We start from the raw sequence: 20,594 nt of genomic DNA on the forward strand, positions 1-20,594 counted from the left end.
AAAAAAGAACCACCTAAATATTGTCCAAAGGGAAAAAAAAGAACCGCCTAAAATTTCAGTTTTATGGTAACACATTTTTCGATATCAATGCTAACGTTTTTTTTATGTTACAATAGCAATTTGCTCCTATCTATGGTAACACTTTTTAATCTCTACTGTAACGTTAAAAAATATGTTAGCTTAGATCAATTTTGGGGGATGTAAGGTAACATTTTTACTTGTAACACCAAAAAAAGTGTTGGGAGAGGCCATATATGGTGTAGTGTAAGTTAACATTCAGAAATAAAAAATATAAAGTTTCACGTTATTGAGTGATAACTAATAAAATTACAGGATTGCTTCAAACTTCAGTGTAGTTGGTTACCCGGCCCTGTTGCTAATAATAAAATCTATATATTCTTAAAGTGTACTCCTTAATTTACCCATTTTCCGGGTGAAAACTTTTACCCATAACCCATATTAAGTATAAAATCACTAGATCTATGGATATATCCACAAAATTTACCCAATGGGTAAATAAATTTACCCATGACCCATATTAAGTATAAAATCTATATATCCATGGATATATCCATATAAGTTTACCCATTTTTTACCCATCACAATACTAAATATGGAAATTTTTTGAATTTTAAAATTTAAACATCTTATCTAAGGAAAGATTCGCATAATTTTCTCACATCTGTTACAACACTAATTCAATGATAATTATTGGTTTCCTTATTCTCTCTCATTTTTTGCAAGCATGACCTAATTTTTTCATAAAATTCTTGATGAAGATTTGATATGTATCATGTTCGTCATACAAGTTTATAGAATATGTTGTTCATCTGTTAAAACCAGGTTCATGATTTACTGAATATATCCGGATGGATTCTCGAGGAACAAGTACATCAGATATTCATCTCCTTTGTCAGTTTACTTATAATAACATCGTTTTGCAGATATCTGATTTGATCATGATTTTCTTATAGGTTCAAAACGACGTGTTCGTGGACGCAATGTTGAAAATGTGTTTAAAAATCCATCAGAACCAGAGAATCAAGGTAGTGTACACTTTAATTCCATTTCTGATTCATTTATTAAAAGTGATAATGATGTTCATGTATTAATTCAATTGTCAAATGTCGTACGCGTGGGAAGAATGTGGACAAGAATCTCACAAATTCAGCGAACAGATATGATACACGTAAGCTTTCTTTATAGAATTTCAGATTGGTTGATGTGTATATACATTTGACAGACCATGTTATGTAACATACCATGTATCTTCTCCGACTGAGAATATGAGTAATGATAATGTATATTGTTATACATATATTTGATGTGCTTATGTTAATAAAACAGGTCATTCTGTAAGAACTCCGTTATCAATTATTGATCAAAGCGTGACAACGGAACAGGTTATTGGTCTCATTGTTTATCCGCCTGATTATTTTTATACATGGATTGATAATTGTGTTCTGAAGTTTTTATTAACATTCAGGAATAAGACAACTTTCTAAAGGTGTATTTCATAGTGGAGTTGCGACAAATCTGGAAAGCAATAGAATGACATCAGAGTACATCAATGGTATCATTCTTCATCCATTCTAATTGTTATTATGCAGTTTTTGTAATGATGTCTTCAGTTTGCATACATGGTCGTGTTGCTATTAATAATAAAATAGGCCATTCTGTAACAACTTCGCAATCAATGACTGATCAAAGCGTGACACCAGGACAAGGTATTTGTATCATTGTTTATCCGTCCGATTCTTTTTATACGTGCATTTATAATTGTGACTTGAAGTTTCTATTAACTCAGGAATAAGACAGTTTTTGAAAGGTGTTTTGCATAGCGGAGTTGCAGCAAATCTGGAAAACAATAGAATAACATCAGAGTATAATAATGGGATCATTCTTTATCCATTCTTATTGGTATTATACATTTTTTGCAATTTTGTCTTCGATCATTTATTATATTTGTTGTGTTGCTATTAATAATTTAGGCATAATATATTGTTAAGATCATCAATAGGTAAAATAAGGATGGATTTTACCCATTACTACTAATTAACAACTTCATGCAGGTACTGTTTCATCTCAGTTTACACGTTTAAAACAGCAGCCGCAAAGTGTTCTAAAGAGTCCTCTTTCAATATTTGATGAAAATATATCTCCTAATATTTCAGCAGCCTCAAAATCAGGTTAATTTTAAAATAGTTTGATCAACATCTTATTCCAGCCTATTCGGAGATGTTGGTCATGTTTCCTGCTTCCATTTAGTTTCCATCTTGTATGTAGTGCGAAAAGTAAGAATTCGTTCAAAGATTTTTTTTACCGCAACAGACTAGATTTTTATGATGCAGTCTGTTGTGGTAAAAAATCACAATCGTGTCTGACGAGTCCTCTATCAAGATTTGATCAAAATATATCTCCTAATATTCCATCAAATTCAAAATCAGGTTAATTTTTATTACTTTCACTAACTTCTTATTTCAGTCTATGTATGAGTGTTTATCAGCGCATATGCTAAAATATGTTTCCCATCTTCTATGTAGTGCATAAAGTTAGGATTCGTCCAAAGAATTTCAGCAAAGAAGATCTCGGTGTATTTCGTAGCACCTTACCAGATTTGAGAAAAATATCCGGATAATATACGTCATCGCCTAATATTCAGTTTTCTTCTACAACTAATACACAATCATCAATTAATTTTTTAAACAATAAAATGCAATTCCGGATGTATTAGTTGATTACGAAATATGTCAGATTCTAAAAATTTCAGTATTCTGAAAAATATTTTTTCAGGAATGTATTCCTCTTCTCAAACAGCTGAACAACGTAAAAATTAATTTCAACGCATAATATCGCCAAACGTTCCTGTCAAAGGTATCAAATTTTGTGGCTTATTCCTGAATTAAAAAACTCTGAAGTATTATTTAAACAATGTGTCATGTTTAATACTCTACATCTACTAATGTATATCATGCAGAACATAATAGTAAAAATGTATAAATTCAGAATATTAACAGTAGTGGAAACAGTTCTCTCATATTCTCAATTCCTGAATCTTGTGTGACAACCGTTCACAAACAAAAAGGTGTCAAAAAGAAAATTGTTGCTGACAGTGAAGAAGAACGAAATCATTCAAAAAAATTTTGTGGAAAACTATCACCAGGTCCTTCGTCGTTCAATACAGCAAATGTAAAGAGTACATTTGAAAAAGGTGAAAGTTCTAGGCAAAAAAATTTAATGAATGATTTCAACGATGTTGATGATAATGTTACCATCGACAGTGATACAACATGTGGAGGTATTAATTATTTGTTTTCGAATAATTTGTTTAATTCTGCAGGACATTAATAATTGTTTTACTGTCTGAAGCATCACATACTTTTGCTCAATGATGATTTTTAAAATTTTGTATTTTTTGCGACAGACATGGAAAGTGATATTGAGGATATTGATAAAGAATATTTGAGCAATAATCATTCAATGTGGGACCGATACTTGGATCTTGGAGCTCCTGATAAAATCTGTTCGAAGTGTGATGTTGTCATGTGGAATCATAAAAAAAACAATAAGAGTTCTCCTAATAAGCCACCAACATTTTCTCTTTGTTGTAAAAATGGTCAAGTCGTACTGGATAAGGAGAAACAGCCTCCTGAACCTCTGGCTACTCTCCTTACTGGTGGTGTTCATTTTAAGCATTTCAAACAAAACATAAGGGTTTACAATTGCATGTTTCCCATGAGTTCTACTAGAGGAAAGATTGACCATTCAATAAATAGATAGGAACAATGAAGGATGCGCTGAATTTAGGAATATTGTCGTCCAAGGTGTTAATTACCACAATATAGGAAGTCTGGTCCCAACTGACGATACCACTCCAAAGTTTTGTCAGCTTTATATCTATGACATAGAGGAAGAAATCAACAACATGATCCATGCAGTTAATGGTGGAAAGGATGTTGTTAATGAAGAAATTGTACAATCTTTGTTGCATATGTTGGATGAGCATAACAGGTTGGTTAAAGGTTTTTGTATGGCTCGGGAAAGGGTTAGGCAAAATGCAGTAAATGAGTTTAAATTGGTTCTGATTTCATCGAGTTCAGCTGGTGGCCAACCAAATCACATTGCTCCATCAAATGAGGTAGCAGGATTGATTGTTACTTCTCCTTATGCAAAAGGCTGTCGAGATACTATCATTGATTCTAGAGTTGACGGATTACAGAGGATTTTTGAGACCGATCCATGTTTCATGCAACTTCAATATCCATTATTTTTCCCTCACAGGGATATTGGATATTACCGTGAGATCCCATTAAATAGACCAGTGAAGCATTCTAAGAGAGACGTAGTATTTACCGAATCTGAAGATCCTGACGAAAAAGATGCTAGAGAGTATATTACAATAAGAGAGTTTTATAATTACAAACTAATGATACGTCTTTCAGAAGGTACAAATTTGCTATTTAACAGAAGTATAATTTCTCATTCAGCTGTTCAACTTTGTGATAATTAGTTTATATTCGATTCATTTATACCTTTTACTGTAACAGGTTTGACACCACATCTTGGAGGTCGTTTATGGCAGCAATATGTTGTGGATGCTTTTACCGCAATTGAGCAGTACAGATTGGACTGGATTAGAAACCATCAAACTACTATAAGATCTGATCTCTACCATAATATCAGAGATGCAATGTAAAAGGGAGATAGAAATCCATCCAATATTGGTAAAGCAAGCATTCTTCCCGCTTCATTCATCGGAAGTAAGCGCCATATGACTTAGTATTTTAAAGACTCATCAGCGATATGTTGAACTTTAGGACATCCTTCATTGTTCCTTACTATGACCACTAATACAAAATATCCCGAAATTCAGTGCATGTTAAAACATATGCCTGGTGTTGATGTTGCTGATGCACCTGATGTTGTAGCCAGAGTCTTTAAAATGAAGGTTGATCAACTTATAGATATGATTAAAAAGAAAATTTGTTTTGGCAGATGTATAGGAGGTATCATTTTCGCTAAATTTTTTTATACTCACACAATTATTCCTAAATTATTCTATCAAAATGCACTTTTAGTATATATTTTGCCTGGTACTAACCATTTTTCTACAATATTTCCATAATGATGCATGTAATTGAATTCCAGAAGCGTGGATTGCCTCACGCTCATATATTAATTTGGTTGCACCCCGACGATAGATCTAAAACAACTGAGCAAATTGATAAAATGGTATCAACTGAAATTCCCATTCCAGAAATTGATCCAGTTGGATATAATGCCGTGAGCAATTATATGATCCACGAACCATGTGGTTCTAATTATACTAAATCTCCATGCATGGTCAAAGGCAAATGTATAAAGCATTTTGCTAAGCGATATTTTCATTAAGATCCTTAAATTATAAATACTTTACTTTGTTAATACCTCCAGTTTTATTACCAGATTTTTTACAATTTTAAATATGTTTTGTTACAGGTATAATTCTCATACATTTTTTGATGAGTGTGGATTTCCCATATATAAAAGAAGGAGGACTGGAATTACCATTAACAAGAAGGGGGTCAATCTTGATAATCGCTTTGTTGTCCCATTCAATCGCGATCTTTTGGTGCATTTTCAATGTCACATGAATCTGGAGATTTGCAATAATTCAAGATCATTAAAGTACCTTTTCAAATACTGTCTAAAGGGTCATGACACAGCAACAATGTGTTTGAGGAAAACACGTACATGTACTTCTGCAACAATCCCAAAAAAAGCACCAAAAGGTCTGATTAATGAGGTAAAATATTATTTGGATGGGAGATATGTTTGCGCATCAGAAGCATCTTGGAGGATATTTGCTTTTGACATTCATTCCCGTTGGCCATCGGTAGAGAGGTTACCGATACATTTACCAGGCAAGAAGCATGTTTCGTTTAAGGTTGGAGATGTCTTGAGAGATGTTTGCGACAATGCAATATCAAAAAAAACCAAGTTAGAAGCATGGTTTGATGAAAATCAGACTTCCCAAATGCGAGGAATCATAGTTATTCTGAATTTCCAAATAAATTTACTTGGCATCCTCGACCTGGTATCTGGAAAGAAAGGAAAAGAGGAGATGTTATTGGGAGACTCTCTGAAGTGCATTCATCAAGTGGTGAAAAATTATATCTCCGCATGTTGTTACTTAGGAAGAAAGGTTCCAGGTCTTTTGAAGATCTTAAAACTGTTAATGGACACATCCACGAAACATTCAAGGAAGCATGTGTGGCCCTTGGTCTTCTACAAAATGATAACCAATGGCATGAAGCAATTGCTGAGAACTTCCATACATCATTGCCTCCACAGTTACGTGCAATGTTTGTCAATATTTTGGCATATAATCCTATTTCAGATCCACTTAGACTTTGGGAAGCTAATTGGCAATGTATGTCAGACGATATTCTCGTCATCAGGCGACATATGCTTAATGATCCTCATTTATACCTATCAGACGAAGATTTGAAGAATTATGCACTTGCAGGTTTATATCTCATTATCATACTACCTGAATAATTAACATAGTTCTGTTTTAGATATTATATGTAGTATACTTTTAAACTAACATAACACTTCATATATATTTTTGCCCGCAAAAATTGAAAAATTGTTTAATGACATCGGGAAGAGTTTGAAGGACTACACGACAATGTCATTTCCAAGTGAAGTTTATTTTAACAATTCTGTTAACAGACCACTCCAAGAAGAAACTTCATATGATAAAGAAGAACTGAAAATTTTGCATGAAAAGAATCATGGAATGCTCAATCCTGAACAGAAGAACGTTTACGATTCTATCATACAAAATGTTTATAATAAGGTTGGTGGTGTTTTCTTTGTATATGGAAGTGGAGGATGCGGCAAGACATTTTTGTGGCAGACATTATGTTGTCGCCTTCGTTCAGAAGGAAAGATTGTGCTTCATGTTGCCTCATGTGGAATAGCAGCTGTATTATTGCCTGGTGGTAGAACTGCACATTCAAGATTCCATATTCCTTTGAAACTTGATCAGGACAGTATAGCCGGAATCAGACATGGAACCGATATTGTAGAATTAATCCAACAAACTGATTTAATCATTTGGGATGAAGCGCCAATGCAACATTGTCATGCCTTTGAATCTGTTGACCATTTTTTGAGGGATATAATGTCTGCTATTGACAAAAGGAGAGCAAAGAAGCCATTTGGTGGTATCACAATAGTTTTTGGCGGAGATTATAGGCAGATTTTACACATGATTCCAAAGGCATCCAGAGCTGAAGTAGTAGGTTCCACCCTTAATAAATCAAAGATTTGGGAATTTTTCCAAGTATTTTTACTTAAGAAAAATATGAGGCTTCATGCAGAAAATACAGAAATGGAGAATAAGGTTATAGTGGATTTCAGTAAATGGCAGCTTTTAGTTGGTGATGGTAAAGTTAAGAACTTTAGTCCTGATGCAGACACTGCTGAAATGCTAATAAAGATTCCAGATCAGTATGTTGTTCATACCACGCAAAATCTTATAGAAAGTCTTTTTGAAATTACTTACCCGGATTTTGTAAGAAACATGTCTTCACATTCTTATCTAAGATCAAGATCTATCCTAACACTAACTAATATTGTGGTGGACGACATCAATAACAACATTCTTGAGAAAATTCCTGGAACTCTACACACATATCTTAGTCAGGATTCAATTGACGATGTTGGTGATGAAGATAATGAATTCAGATCAGCATTTCCAGTAGAGTACCTGAACTCATTAAATATGCCTTGCATTCCTAAACACGAGTTAAACATCAAAGTTGGTGTCATTGTCATGCTTATGAGAAATTTAAACCAAATTATAGGATTGTGTAACGGCACGCGAATGATTGTGGCATCCTGCAAGAAGAATAGTATTGAGTGTGAAGTATTATGCGGATCCCATGCTGGCTCAAAACATTTGATCCCGAGGACAGAGATGATTTCAACAGATACCAGCTGGCCTTTTGAGTTTAAAAGAATTCAGTTCCCACTCCAGATTTATTATGCAATGACAATTAATAAGTGCCAGGGCCAATCACTTGACACGGTTGGTCTATACCTTCCCAGAGCAGTATTTTTTCATGGCCATGTCTACGTTGCCATCTCAAGAGTTACAAAACCAGAAGGTCTCCACATTCTCATCGACAGTGATGATGGTACCACCACAAATATTACATCAAATGTAGTTTATGAAGAAGTATTTTACAATTTACCGAGCATAAATGATGAGAATGTATCAGATTAGTTATTTGTATTAAACATTTACAATCCTGACTAAGTTACTCATCATTTTATTATAATTGGTAGTTTGAGAAATTATTTGTTATTAAATTAGAATTACATCAGGTCATATTGGTTATTGATGCTCATATGCGAAGTAAAAGGCAGATTCTTGAATTATGCATATTAAATTCTCAATATAATTAGATGTGATATGTTTTATATTGATAAGGAGACATTATGATAATCAGAGAAGATTATTGGATAACAACAATATCTATCAGATAACTAACTCATATTTAAATATTTGTTTAATATCACGTATATGTTACTAATTGATCTTCTATTTTAACACAATCTTTTTTTCTGTGCTAATATTAGTGTAAGCTGTTAAGGATCATCATACAACTCTAATAGATATATATTGATTGAGATTTTCATGGACTAATTATCAGTCTATCACTTTAACTATAAAGATAGTGTATATCTTTATTAAAAATACAGCCGATTGTCTTAAACGCTCCACACATTCGGATTTTTTTTGCTATATATCCAACTCACAAACTAATTTCAAAGTTCATATGGCAGAACATCCAAGTATAATTACAATTCATTACCTCTTTGTTGATATGAACATTTAACATACTCCTTTTTTGATAACATCTATTAACTTTTTCATTACTCAGATATGCAGGACCATCATCATTTATCCAATCTGGATGGTAATCATACTGCTTGGACTTTGAAGGTCCGTGTGACAAGAATGTGGGTATCAACTAATCGACAAGGTGTTTTAGTCAGGCACAATCTTATTCTATTGGACTGTGAGGTTTGATTGAATAACTATATGACTTATACCACATCTATGATTGTGTTTTCCAGCCTCTATCCTAAGATTTTCTTTTTTACACAGTAATCATATACTTGCAATTGTTCCACCAGCTCTTTTGAATTTGTTTTCCTTTATCATTAAACCTGGCACATTATTACATATAAAAAATGTTCAGGTTCTTCCAGCTTTTGGGTTTTTGAGGCCTGTACGTTCTGCAAATTACATCATGTTTCTTCCCATCACTGTGGTGGTGTTGTAACCTAAGGAAATTTTGAGTATACCGCGCCATAAATTTGATTTGGTTCCTTTGACGCTCCTATATAATTCTCTTCATTGTTCTGCTCTCGATGAGCTTCTTATTTATTCCACTGGTATTGCGTATTAAATTTTAGAACAAATTGCTTACAATTTGTTATTTTTAACTTTAAGTTTATTGTTGTAGATGTTATTGGAATTGTTGAGTTCCTGCAACCAGTACAATCTATAATGACAAGATTTTGTGAAAAGGAAGTGCCGCTTCAGAATTTCAGATGGCGTGTAAGACTCTTCAATAAAATTTTTGACAATTATAAAAATACTACGCCATCCTCCAATTTTTATATTTTACGTATTAACACTATTGAACATTCATAAATGTTTGACGTTTTATTATATTCGTTTTAGGAGGGCCATCCAAGTGTGTTTTAGCGGTTCTTTGCCAACAAATTTTGAATCATGGTACCAAGTTACTGAAATTGAACCCAAAATTGTGATTCTGGCATCTGTTAGAGTCTTTATGTATCGAGGTTAATGTCTTATTTTTTATATTAAAAACCTTTAAAATTGTAAGCCTTCTCATAAGTTATAGAATTTCTTCTAGCTATTAAATAATATATATTTTTCGCTCTTAAAAATAGGAAGAGCACAGATCAGCAATATTCCGTCAACAAGGCTTTTTGTCAATCTTGATCATCCTGATGTCTTTTATTTGAGGCAGAGGTAACTAAATATAAATTATATATTTTTGATTTTTACATCATTTTTTTCATATATACGCTTATAATTTTTACATACTTTGAAATATAGGTTGATGGACATTTGACAAATCCAAATTTGACGCTGCAGAACCATTCCCGTCAACGAAGCTTGAAGACATTTTATTTTTACTGCATTTCTATTAAATTGATGAGACATATCATTTTTCAATTGTTGAAATACTGATAAACTTCCTGATTCAACCGTATTGTCGTATTTGTTTTTATTAAACTTATTTACCACGCTATGGATTATTTTATAATTTATTTGTCAAACATAATTCTCTCAGTATTTGTCTTTATTAAATATTGGAACAATTTTGATCACATTATCTCAACTCAACAGTTTAAATAAATACATTAATTTAATATGTATATTCTAAAGTTCTGAAAAAAGATGTTATAATTCCATTTCGAAAGAATCAAACAGATTCTGTTATAAATATTCATATCATTTTCATATCTTATGCATATTTTTAAATGAATTAGAGAAACCGACAGAGTTATGAACAAAAATATACAAGTTGATAAAAAAATGGAATTAATAACACTTTGATTGTGATGATTGGATTAATTTAATTGATTAACCTTAATTAACTAATTAACTCAAAAATTAAAATATAATATTCCGTTACATCTAAATTGTACTTATATATTTAAGAATTATATTGAATAGATAGGAAGATAATTGATGATTAATGAGATAATCATTTAGGATTATATTATTGTCGGTCTTTATTGTACATATTTAAAAAAAAGTATCAATTATCATCAACTTATCATATTGAATAAGATAATTGATGAATAATTAGAGAATCAATCAGGACCATATTATTGGCAGTCTTTATCATACAGTTAAAATAGAGTATCAATTAGCATCAATTCACCAGTTTGAATAGTAATCATAACCTATCAAGTTGCATATATCATTTGCAAATGCATTTAAATTTCAAGCCTTGAGATAAACATCAAACATACTCTGACACTAAAAATAAAACTTTAGGTTTCCTCTCAATTTGTTCTCTATAAAAACATCATCGATTGGTGGGAACTGATCTAATATGTTAACATTATTTCTTCATCGTGCATGCTGTCCATTTTTGTTAATATTTTATAGGCTTTAGTTCCTCAATTATTAATGCTTGACACTTTATTTAATTGACTTAAACAAAAGCTTCAATGGAGTCTGTAGTATTCAATCTTATTGAAGACCTTGATCAATCGACTACCAATTGGACGATTAAGGTTAGAGTAACTAGGATGTGGACCAGCGTTAGCTTTGAGAATGGATCAGTCAAAGGATATAATGTCATTCTGCTTGATGATGATGTAAGTCTTATGTTCTAAAATTTTATATGGTATTACGCAAAATCCTACCTTCTTTTGTATACCAAATATAACATCGTTTTTTGTTTTAGAATAATCACGTCCATGCCTTTGCTTATCCCAATATTTGGAATGGATTCAAAACTCCGGTGATTGAAGGAGGCGTTTATATTTTTAACCAATTTTCTGTGAAAGATGTTTTCGGTAATCTGATGTCTATACAAGCTGATATCTGCATCATATTTTCATAATATACTACGGTCACCGCTATTGAAGACGATGGCATGATTCCTGCCTACAAATTCGAATTTCTGAATTTAGGTGATCTTTTTGCTGAGGCCAGCAAATATCAGCCACAACAACAGCCTAAATTTGCTATAGCTGACCTTAATATAATACTCTTTTGGTTCAGATTATTAGTTTTTTAAATTGCGTACCTTAATATTTCACTGCATTTTATCTTTCACTAAATTAAATATATTGTTCTGTTTAATTTAGATGTAATTGGAGTTTTTGAGGATTTTGAACCTCTAACGAAACTTGACACAAAATTTGGCATGCGAGACATTGTCAAATTCAGGATTTGTGATTCCAGGTTTGTCGAATGTTTTAATATTTATCCTGTAATTTTAATTATTTTCTGAGTCCGCCTCTAATGTGGAAGTTTTATATCCTGAAATATATGTTCATTTTTCAATATAGTAATCGACATAAAGTCAGTGTTTGGGGAGATCTTGATGTGTTGGCCAATAACATTTATACTAAGGAACTCCAGTCTCCAGCCATTGCAATAATAACAAGCACAAAAGTTATAACTTTTATGAGTAAGTTCTCTTTAACTACTTAGTATAAATGACCTTGACATTATACAACAATTTCCTGAACTATATTGCTTTGATTTAGATACTGTGCAGATTGGTACTTTGCCATCTTCAAAATTGTACCTCAACCTAGATGATGAATCTGTGAATGATATGAGGATGAGGTACTACGATTAAGAATTATAATAATTACATAATTACAGCACATTTGCATGTTTAATAATAGTTGATAGGAGGCTGAGTTAATAAACATCAATGTTTACCTTTGTAGGTTGAAGGAGGAGGGATATTTGTCAAAGAGAGAAAAATATCTTAAGGCGAAAAAATCTGAATTTGTTCAAACCTTTATGGAAAGAATGACATTAAAGGATCTCAATGAAAAGCTGACATATAATGACTTGAAGATTTTATAACCTTTATAAAATTTGCACGACACAACCATATTGAATATGATTTATTTATAAATCTGAATTTTTTTCACTTCAAACAGAAAAGGATATACACCACGTTCTCAGTTGTTAAGGTGGATGAGGATGTAGCATGGTGGTTTTACAGTTGTAACAAATGTCAACAAGAGGTTGAGCGGCTTCACAGAAGATTTCGATGTAATAATTGCCCTCGTATAATTCCGGTTGCCCCTAAAAGGTAGAACAAATTAGAGTTATATCAAAAATTTATTATGCTTTACTCTGTATTAAAGTCAACTTTCAATACTTATCACATAATTCCTTATAAATTCAGGTTTTGTATGATGGTCCTTGCCGAAGATGATACATTTTCATGTAATGTTATGCTCATGGACCAAGCTGCTAGAAGGATTGTTGGCACAAGTGCAGCAAAAGCGTATAATGATTTTGAGAAGGTATAAATTCATTACAACAAAGCAGATCTAATGTAATGTTCTAAATTATTAATTAAAGTGTTTAATAATTATTACATTGTCTCAGGCTCCTGAAGAAGGCCTTCCTCAGGTACTTAAAGATTTGGTTGGAAAGGAAGTCACTGTCATTATTCAATTGAACAAAGCAAATGTAACTGATGATAGTACCATATTTGATGCAAATGACATATTTGACACGACTATGCGGAGTCCAAGTCCATCTGAATCTGCACATATATCAGAATCTTCCTCCATCAACTTTTCCGTTAATGTAAGTTTGGTTTTTATATGTTATAATACTCGAACCATTATAATTTTATAACTTTTAGTCTTCCAACAAATCTTTATAAAGCGTAATTGTTTTTGTGTTATTCTACCGATCTTGATGCCAATGATCATACTCCAGGCTCTGCAAAATCAGTTACCAAAAAAATTAAAAAGGTAAGATATATTTATGCATTTTTTTTGTTTTTTTTTGCATTAAATCACTTACATTCCGTTCATTAATTATCCTCATAAGTTGTAAGATAAGTTGTTTTTCTACGTTAAATTTAAAGGATTGCATATTAGTTTTAGTTCTTGACGGAAGTCTGAGTTACATTACAATTTGATATGAATTGATTGGTATAAATATATTAATAAGTACCTATATTGTATAAGTTTTTTCTGTTGTTTCGGTCATATTCTAAGAATTTTTAATTTGATAAAATTTGCAGGAGAGGTAATACAACAGTTTATCGCTCAATTATTTTGCTTGATGTTATGTACGAAAGCTGGATTGGATTGGTGTTTAGCATTTCTGAATTTCATTTTAAATAATGATCATTATCAAGTTGTGATCATCATATTCTATCTTTCATAACTTTGTTTTCCGGAATTGATGCAAATGAATTTTATAGATTGGACAAGTTGTACGTACTATGATCCAGTTTCTTTCAATTTCCAGAAATTCTATAATAATTTCCTTCAATACTTTATATCATTATTAAGGATTGCTTCATATATTTATCTATGTAATCCGGTACTTAGATTCCTGTTTTTAGTTTTCTTTAATTCTATCCGTTGTACAAATTATTAAACTTAAGATATAAAAGATTGACCAATTATTTATACTCCACAAGTACTCAATCAAACTTTTCGATGATAACATTCTAACGCTATAGTTTCTCGAGAGTTATGAATAAATATTTTATTTACTATATGAACTCAATAAAAATTTAATTTGAACGGTACGGAAGATAATAAAATTTAGATGCATAATCCAAATTTAAACAAATAAAATCCATAAGATTAATACATCATATTTCAGACAAAAAGTACTCGATCACATTCATCTACTTTTCAATTTAATAGAGATTAAACACACTATTCGATTACTATATTGAATATTAAGTCTTCTTGATGAAAAGTAAAAACCAAGGTATCTTCTTTTTCCAGCTCATTATCTGTTGTAAATTGTTTCCATCCAGCAGATAATCGAGGCAATCCAGTGGAACACACTACCTTAACATTCTATGTTAGAAGCCCCCTCCTCAAGGTTATATTTTCACCATTTATCCATCTCCTACCATTTGGTTGTATAGCTGTTGGGATATACTGCAAAAAAAATATTATTTTTGAATTAATTAGCCACAACACAAGTGAACTTTATATTATATTTGTGAAAATATTGTAGGTGAATTGAATGATTAGTGTAACAGTACCGCTCCATGACATGTATTGTTCACATTTGAAGTTGTCAGTGTTGCGGTGAACTGCTTCGCCATTACTTGATCATTTTCCTCATCAATTACACCCTCTTCTACAACATCTTCTGCTGCTCCTTCAATATCCGTATCAAAGATTTCTTCTTCTTCCTGCATTCCTGCTTCAGGAATTTCTGCAACATCATCAGCCTCTTCTTTAATATTCATGTCAACAATCAGTTCTATTTTCGTAATTCCACCTTCAAGCTCTTCATTAACATCTGCAGACAATTAAGAAAATGTATTAAGATGAATATTTTCATAAATAGCTTCTCCATTATTAGCGAATGAGTGCATTGCTTCAATAGGTCTTAACATTTTAACAAGAATATTATATGACTAATATTTGGTATCCTAATTACCAGACAAATTAAATGATATGCAGTACTTAAAGTATTACCATTTCTTGATGAACATCTGACAGGTAATTTTTCAATTTTTTAACTATCAAAAATGACAGTGTCAAACTTCCCAGATCCTCTGTAGGTAAGCAACATAAAATCCTTCCTCTCGAACATTTTGTCATTGACTAGCTCTAGTAGATCAGAAATCTTCCCAGTAGATTCAGAGTACTGACAATTGTATATCATTTCATTCTTTAACATCAATTATACTTTGACAGGTATTAACTGTCCAAAAGAGGTGTGTAACTTTTCTGGTATGGCTTGTCACAAGCATCTACTCAGAATATGGTTGATCTATCAAATCATTATGAAACTCCCAGCTCTGTTCACTCCACTTCGAAGAAAATAAAAATTGTATGATGCCTGTTTTTTATAATATTTTTTCTTCATAGTTGATAATGGAGTTTTCTAAAATATGCTACAATTTTTTGTAAACTGGAAAAGTGAAAGAGGATGATGAAATCTTCGTCGGATTTGTCAACATTGCCGAATTTGTTTGAATTAGATGAAACTGTCTTTAGTTCGTAATAAGTTCTATTTGCTTTCCCATTAAGAAGATTGCTTTGATTTGCTTCTCAAACTTAATTCCTTTAAATATTGTCATAATTTCGTATTTTATTTCGGATTCTTTGAGTAATGGAAGTTTTTGTTAAGATTTCAAGATTTAATAATCCATTTATTTGGTCTTTGTTTTACACTGCATATTTTTTGATAATAATGTAAAATCTGCAACAATTGTTTTGCTAACAAATAAATCGCTATAAGTTAACAAATATTAAGAAGTTTTTAATATTGTCATGTATTTCTAATCTCCGTATATCACAAATAAAGAAGTGTACAAAAGCTAAGAATCTATTATATACTTATATACTGTTTGTGTAAAATAGTAGTTTCTCTTACCATTATTATGCGGTGGAATGGTTCGTGTGTCCATCCTGATCAGTGGGTACCTTAAGTCTGGGTTCTATAGATAACTTTGCAATGCATAATCAAATAATCATAGATATTTAGTGCTGATGAGCCATGTATTGAGCTTGTCCTTTACTAGAATAACCCCTATGGCTTGTAAAGGCAAGCTGTTGTAAGACGTTATTATACAGAATTTCAGTTCATGGTTAGTGTCTACTGACCTCAAATTGCTTTAATATAACCTCTAGCACATCATTATAGAAAACTTTTTTACTTTCCAAAATTTGCGGGCAGAAACTTGCATAGCCATAGAGTAAGGCGCCTATTGTAATCGTTTACCAAATACATCCTTAACTAGAGTTGTTTGTTATTTTATTAAATTTTGACATGGCTAGAGTGTTGGCAAGGAACGGTAGATGATTTGAAATATACCAACTAAAAGTGTGGACTAACATGTTCATTAAGAGACGGTCAACTATCAATGCTTTAGGAGTTTGGAAGTTGTGAATGCATGGCAAGTTGGGGAAGGCGAGGGATATAGCAGAAAGAGCTTGTATATAGAAGAACTAAATTCAGTTTATTGTTTAATTGTGGATAGCATGTGAGTTAATGTCATATTCTGGAATTGTTTTATATTAAACTTTCACAGTTGTAGTATTGTTGTACACCAGTACTTGTATGTGCTGTTGACATTTGTATGTGCAACATTATTCGATTGTGTAAAGCGTCAAAATGTCAAACTTGCGTGCACAGTTCATAATTATTTGAGTCTTAAAAAAATTACCAAATCTCATTAATTCAGGAAAAATAAATCCGTACGTGTTGTACCATCAGACTTGAATGATTAGGTATTTTAGGTAGTGCCTTAAAACTAATGAAAGACATGAGGAAATTTGGCAATAGTTGTGGGTAGTAGTTACAGTAAGCTAGGGGTTCCTAGGTTCGTAATTTTTTGTTTTCCACATGGAATACCAAAATATTCTTTAATTTTGCTTCTACTTGTATATATAGATCTGAAGAAGTTTTCACTATATGGAACAATAGTATATAGTTTTTACAATGATTCTATTTTGACTTTCTAACATTTGTAACAGAGTGACAGTCGGTGGACTTATCTGAATTTTGTATGGTAGCTTACAACTTCTCTGCAATTCCTTGATAAGCTTTGCAGTTGTTCTTTTGTATATTTCAGAAAAAGAGAAACTTTTGTAACCTTTGCAGTTTTTTTTTTTGTATTTTTCAGAATTTTCTTAAACAGTTGACATGTGCTTGAAATGTTAAAATTTTCAAGCACTTATTTGTCCTTTTTGGTTTTGTTTTGCATTCAGTGTGTCTTTCAGTATCATAGAAATTCCGTATTCTAACTTGGTGTAATGTTATGGAGGTGGAGCCAAGTTTTTCAAATGAAACTAAAATCCAAGATGTCCCCCTTTTTCTTTTGACAGCGTATTTGAGTGAGTGATATGATGATATGATGGTTAACAATTTGGTCTGGGTTTCACATATGTTCTCTTTGTTGCCTTTAAAACACAAGTTATGATAAGGCATATCAGTTGGATTGTTTATGCACTGAAAAAGATAGATGGCATGGTTGATGTTTCACTGATTTGAGGAAGCTGCAGGAAAGGTATGTTTACATCGTGATTCATTTGGTGTCAGGGTTTTTCTGACCAGATTCACTTTCTTTACAGCTGAGATAAATGTAATAAGCTCCTGCTAATTGCAAATCACCTTGATATGGATAACTACAGTTAAACTAACTCTACAAAAGGCTGATCTCAACAATTCCAGGGGGGAGTTTCTTGAATCTATGAATGATCTTAGTGTTTGGAGTTTAGGTAAGTTTTTCAAGCAATCTGATTTTGAACACAAATGTTCGCCATTACCACCAATTGTGTTAATTACAAGTATGCTCCGTAGATTTTTTGGTCTTGGAGCATGACATATATTATCTTTTGCGTCATTGAGTTTTAATATCTTTTATTCGCTTAGTTCTTACATGTAGAGAGTTGAGGCTTTCTTTGGTCTGCAATAATAAGTTGACTTTACATGGTGCATATGCTGCAGAACCAACATGCACTCAGGCTCCTTGTCTGCAATAATGTGGATTATCAGGATAGAAGCTGGTGGAGTATGTGTTTTTTATGTCTTGATTGTTTGTATTGTTATTATATTTTGATTAAATACTGAAATTATTTACATGTCAGCAGGATGGAAAGTTGGAAACATCCTAAAGCTGTAAACAATATGTAAACATCTTAAAGCCATCCTAAGCAGTATGTCAAAGTTATCTGTTTTTTTTTAATTTTTGTGGAAAATAATGTCTTTCTACTAAAAGAAGTCTGCTGCGAGTTCCATGAGTTGATCAGTCACTAGGCAAAGTCTTCTGCTTTATAATTTACCTAGATGTTCTATGTTATTATACTTATATATAAGTTGCTCCAAACTGTAAATCAAAATTCAAGTTTGGAGTCACGATTCATGTACTTGCATGTCGTGTAATTGTAATAGCATGCGTTGCCATAAAATGTACAAAATAAATTTGAATATGTCGTGAACTTTTAAATATAAAAGTAAAATTTTCAAAGAAAATGTCCCAGGAATGTAGACAAAGTAAAATATAAGTAAAATATGTCCAGAGTTATGTGGACAAAAGTATTAAGGAACACAAACTTTTCTGGCAAAGAAAAGGTAAGGTAATGAGAAATCCTATGCGGAGGTTGTTAAAAATAGCCCCATTATCCAGATGAATAAGGTGATGTGATCTAATAGTATAGATATCCAGCAAGCAATTCCATAGATGTCTAGTAAAACTTAATGGTAAAACTCAACCAAGACTAAACTATGTAGACTATTGATTTCTCTAATCAAGGGAGAAGGAGTTGTGCAATTAAAACTGAGAAATAATTTTACTGACTAAGAGCTACTTGTACCATTCCATTAAATTTAAAAGTTCAGTTGTGCACGGCCAAGTACCTGAGAAATACAAAGCCATATACCAGTCCGTCAAGGAGACTAATAGCTACCAGCTTGATATCTAAAGTTCAACCATGTTTATCTATAGTACACTGCCTGAGAAATACAAAGCCATATACCAGCCCCAGTGGCGGAGCTACGTTGGGGCTAGTGGGGACTAAAGCCCCCACTAGGTATGACAACCTCCAGATCCGAGCGGACAGCCTCCCATGTGAATATTCCCAACTTAAGTTCTTTAAACAGAGAAAATCCTTATAACTTAAATCATCCCCGAAACCATACAGAGATTCGAGATACAACCTTGTTAAACAAGGCATCTAGACACCCATATGCATTCAGTATTTGTTGATATTTTATATCTGGAATGATAAATTAATGACATGAACATGTTCAACTCGACATTAGTTTTGAAATAGAACAAAAACAACAAATCAAGAATGGCGAACTATCTATTATATTCCTCAAAGAAGAAATACAGTACTGAATGTCACAAAGGAAAACAGAAAAAAAAAGAACTATAGCTCCTGCTAACTAAAGCATACAAACAAACCACTAATCCTTGGGCGTAGCTTCCTGTAAGCAGTTTCTTCAAATCTTTCTTGTACCGATCAAAGTGACAAAACTTCTTCAAGAATCGGTGGGACATCACTTCCTGTATCGTAACTGGGCCGCCAGATGAACCACAAAATCTCACAAAATCTTCCAAATATTCAGGTAGCTTCTTCTCTGCAGGGCCTGTTCCGTTGAACAAATCATAAGCCAATGTTCCCACCATGCTAAAATCACCTTTCTTGTTCTTCTTATTCGAAGCAGGATACTCAACCATCTCTGCTTTGGTTAGCCACGTAGGAAACTCTAGTTTAACATTAGCGTCCTCGTCCAAGAACACCTCTGTACTGCACAAATTCCCATGCACGCGGTCGCCACTTTGATGAATGCAGTCCAAGGCTTTAAGGGTTTCCATTATTAGAAAAGCAACAATCTCTTCAGGCAAGCCATGCTTGAAAATAGCCATAGAAGACAGAGGTTTTTTTGGATTCAGGCATCACGACGCATAGATGATTCTCCTTTTTGAAAGAACAGTGGACGGATCGAAGGATGTTTGGGTGTTGGCAACACTTCTTTGCTTGGAAGATCTCTTTGAGTATAGGGTCCAGAGGATACATATCGTCTTTCTGATTCAAATCGAAAATCTTGATAAAAACATTATCATCCCGGTCATCAACATGAGAATAAACAGCCTTGTACACAGTGGAGTAGTAGGAAGAAGCAACTTTATCGACTAACTTGTAGGCCTTGCAATCTGCCAAGTAGCTGTTAGGGGGCTTCATCGATCTGTACTTTATTCTTTGAGGTTTGTTTCTGAAAGATGCGAATGAAAGGTAATTAAGAAGACCCTGAAACTGTATTTATAGGGGTTGCTTAGTCCTATTTA

The 20,594-nt window shown here is 32.6% G+C and overlaps 3 protein-coding genes and 1 long non-coding RNA gene across 4 annotated transcripts; all 4 read left to right on the forward strand.

Moving 5' to 3' along the window:
* Positions 1 to 508: 508 nt before the first annotated feature.
* Positions 509 to 6,540, forward strand: LOC141673594 (uncharacterized). Its single transcript, XM_074480347.1, has 10 exons — positions 509 to 512; positions 975 to 1,046; positions 1,632 to 1,727; positions 2,073 to 2,189; positions 3,164 to 3,298; positions 3,425 to 3,676; positions 3,777 to 4,445; positions 4,548 to 4,692; positions 5,479 to 5,991; positions 6,177 to 6,540. The coding sequence occupies exons 1-10, from the start codon at positions 509 to 511 to the stop codon at positions 6,538 to 6,540; spliced, it is 2,367 nt and encodes a 788-aa protein (XP_074336448.1).
* Positions 6,541 to 6,673: 133 nt separating this feature from the next.
* LOC141673595 (uncharacterized) lies at positions 6,674 to 8,278 on the forward strand. Its single transcript, XM_074480348.1, has one exon. The coding sequence runs from the start codon at positions 6,674 to 6,676 to the stop codon at positions 8,276 to 8,278; it is 1,605 nt and encodes a 534-aa protein (XP_074336449.1).
* Positions 8,279 to 11,277: 2,999 nt separating this feature from the next.
* On the forward strand, positions 11,278 to 13,850 carry LOC141673596 (replication protein A 70 kDa DNA-binding subunit B-like). The gene is made up of 10 exons (XM_074480349.1): positions 11,278 to 11,427; positions 11,517 to 11,628; positions 11,923 to 12,019; positions 12,127 to 12,248; positions 12,328 to 12,409; positions 12,517 to 12,580; positions 12,736 to 12,890; positions 12,987 to 13,107; positions 13,193 to 13,396; positions 13,842 to 13,850. Exons 1-10 carry the CDS (start codon positions 11,278 to 11,280, stop codon positions 13,848 to 13,850), a joined length of 1,116 nt encoding a protein of 371 aa, XP_074336450.1.
* Positions 13,851 to 17,674: 3,824 nt separating this feature from the next.
* Positions 17,675 to 18,608, forward strand: LOC141671105 (uncharacterized). The gene is made up of 4 exons (XR_012554942.1): positions 17,675 to 17,810; positions 17,935 to 18,021; positions 18,251 to 18,314; positions 18,394 to 18,608. It is a non-coding gene; the product is annotated as an uncharacterized LOC141671105 (long non-coding RNA).
* The last annotated feature ends 1,986 nt before the right edge of the window (positions 18,609 to 20,594 follow it).

This window comes from Apium graveolens, chromosome 7 (genome assembly GCF_009905375.1).
Source record: "Apium graveolens cultivar Ventura chromosome 7, ASM990537v1, whole genome shotgun sequence".
Classification (NCBI taxonomy): domain Eukaryota; kingdom Viridiplantae; phylum Streptophyta; class Magnoliopsida; order Apiales; family Apiaceae; genus Apium; species Apium graveolens.

What these genes read in the sequence shown, in the direction of transcription:
- LOC141673594 (XM_074480347.1), top strand. An exon ending in TTCAGCAGCCTCAAAATCAG is followed by an intron (nt 2,190 to 3,163) that starts GTTAATTTTAAA and finishes AACTATCACCAG; the next exon opens with GTCCTTCGTCGTTCAATACA. An exon ending in AATGATACGTCTTTCAGAAG is followed by an intron (nt 4,446 to 4,547) that starts GTACAAATTTGC and finishes TTACTGTAACAG; the next exon opens with GTTTGACACCACATCTTGGA.
- LOC141673595 (XM_074480348.1), top strand. Translation starts at nt 6,674, where the DNA reads ATGTCATTTCCAAGTGAAGTTTATTTTAACAATTCTGTTAACAGACCA.
- LOC141673596 (XM_074480349.1), top strand. Translation starts at nt 11,278, where the DNA reads ATGGAGTCTGTAGTATTCAATCTTATTGAAGACCTTGATCAATCGACT. An exon ending in TCATTCTGCTTGATGATGAT is followed by an intron (nt 11,428 to 11,516) that starts GTAAGTCTTATG and finishes TTTTTGTTTTAG; the next exon opens with AATAATCACGTCCATGCCTT. An exon ending in TTCAGGATTTGTGATTCCAG is followed by an intron (nt 12,020 to 12,126) that starts GTTTGTCGAATG and finishes TTTTCAATATAG; the next exon opens with TAATCGACATAAAGTCAGTG.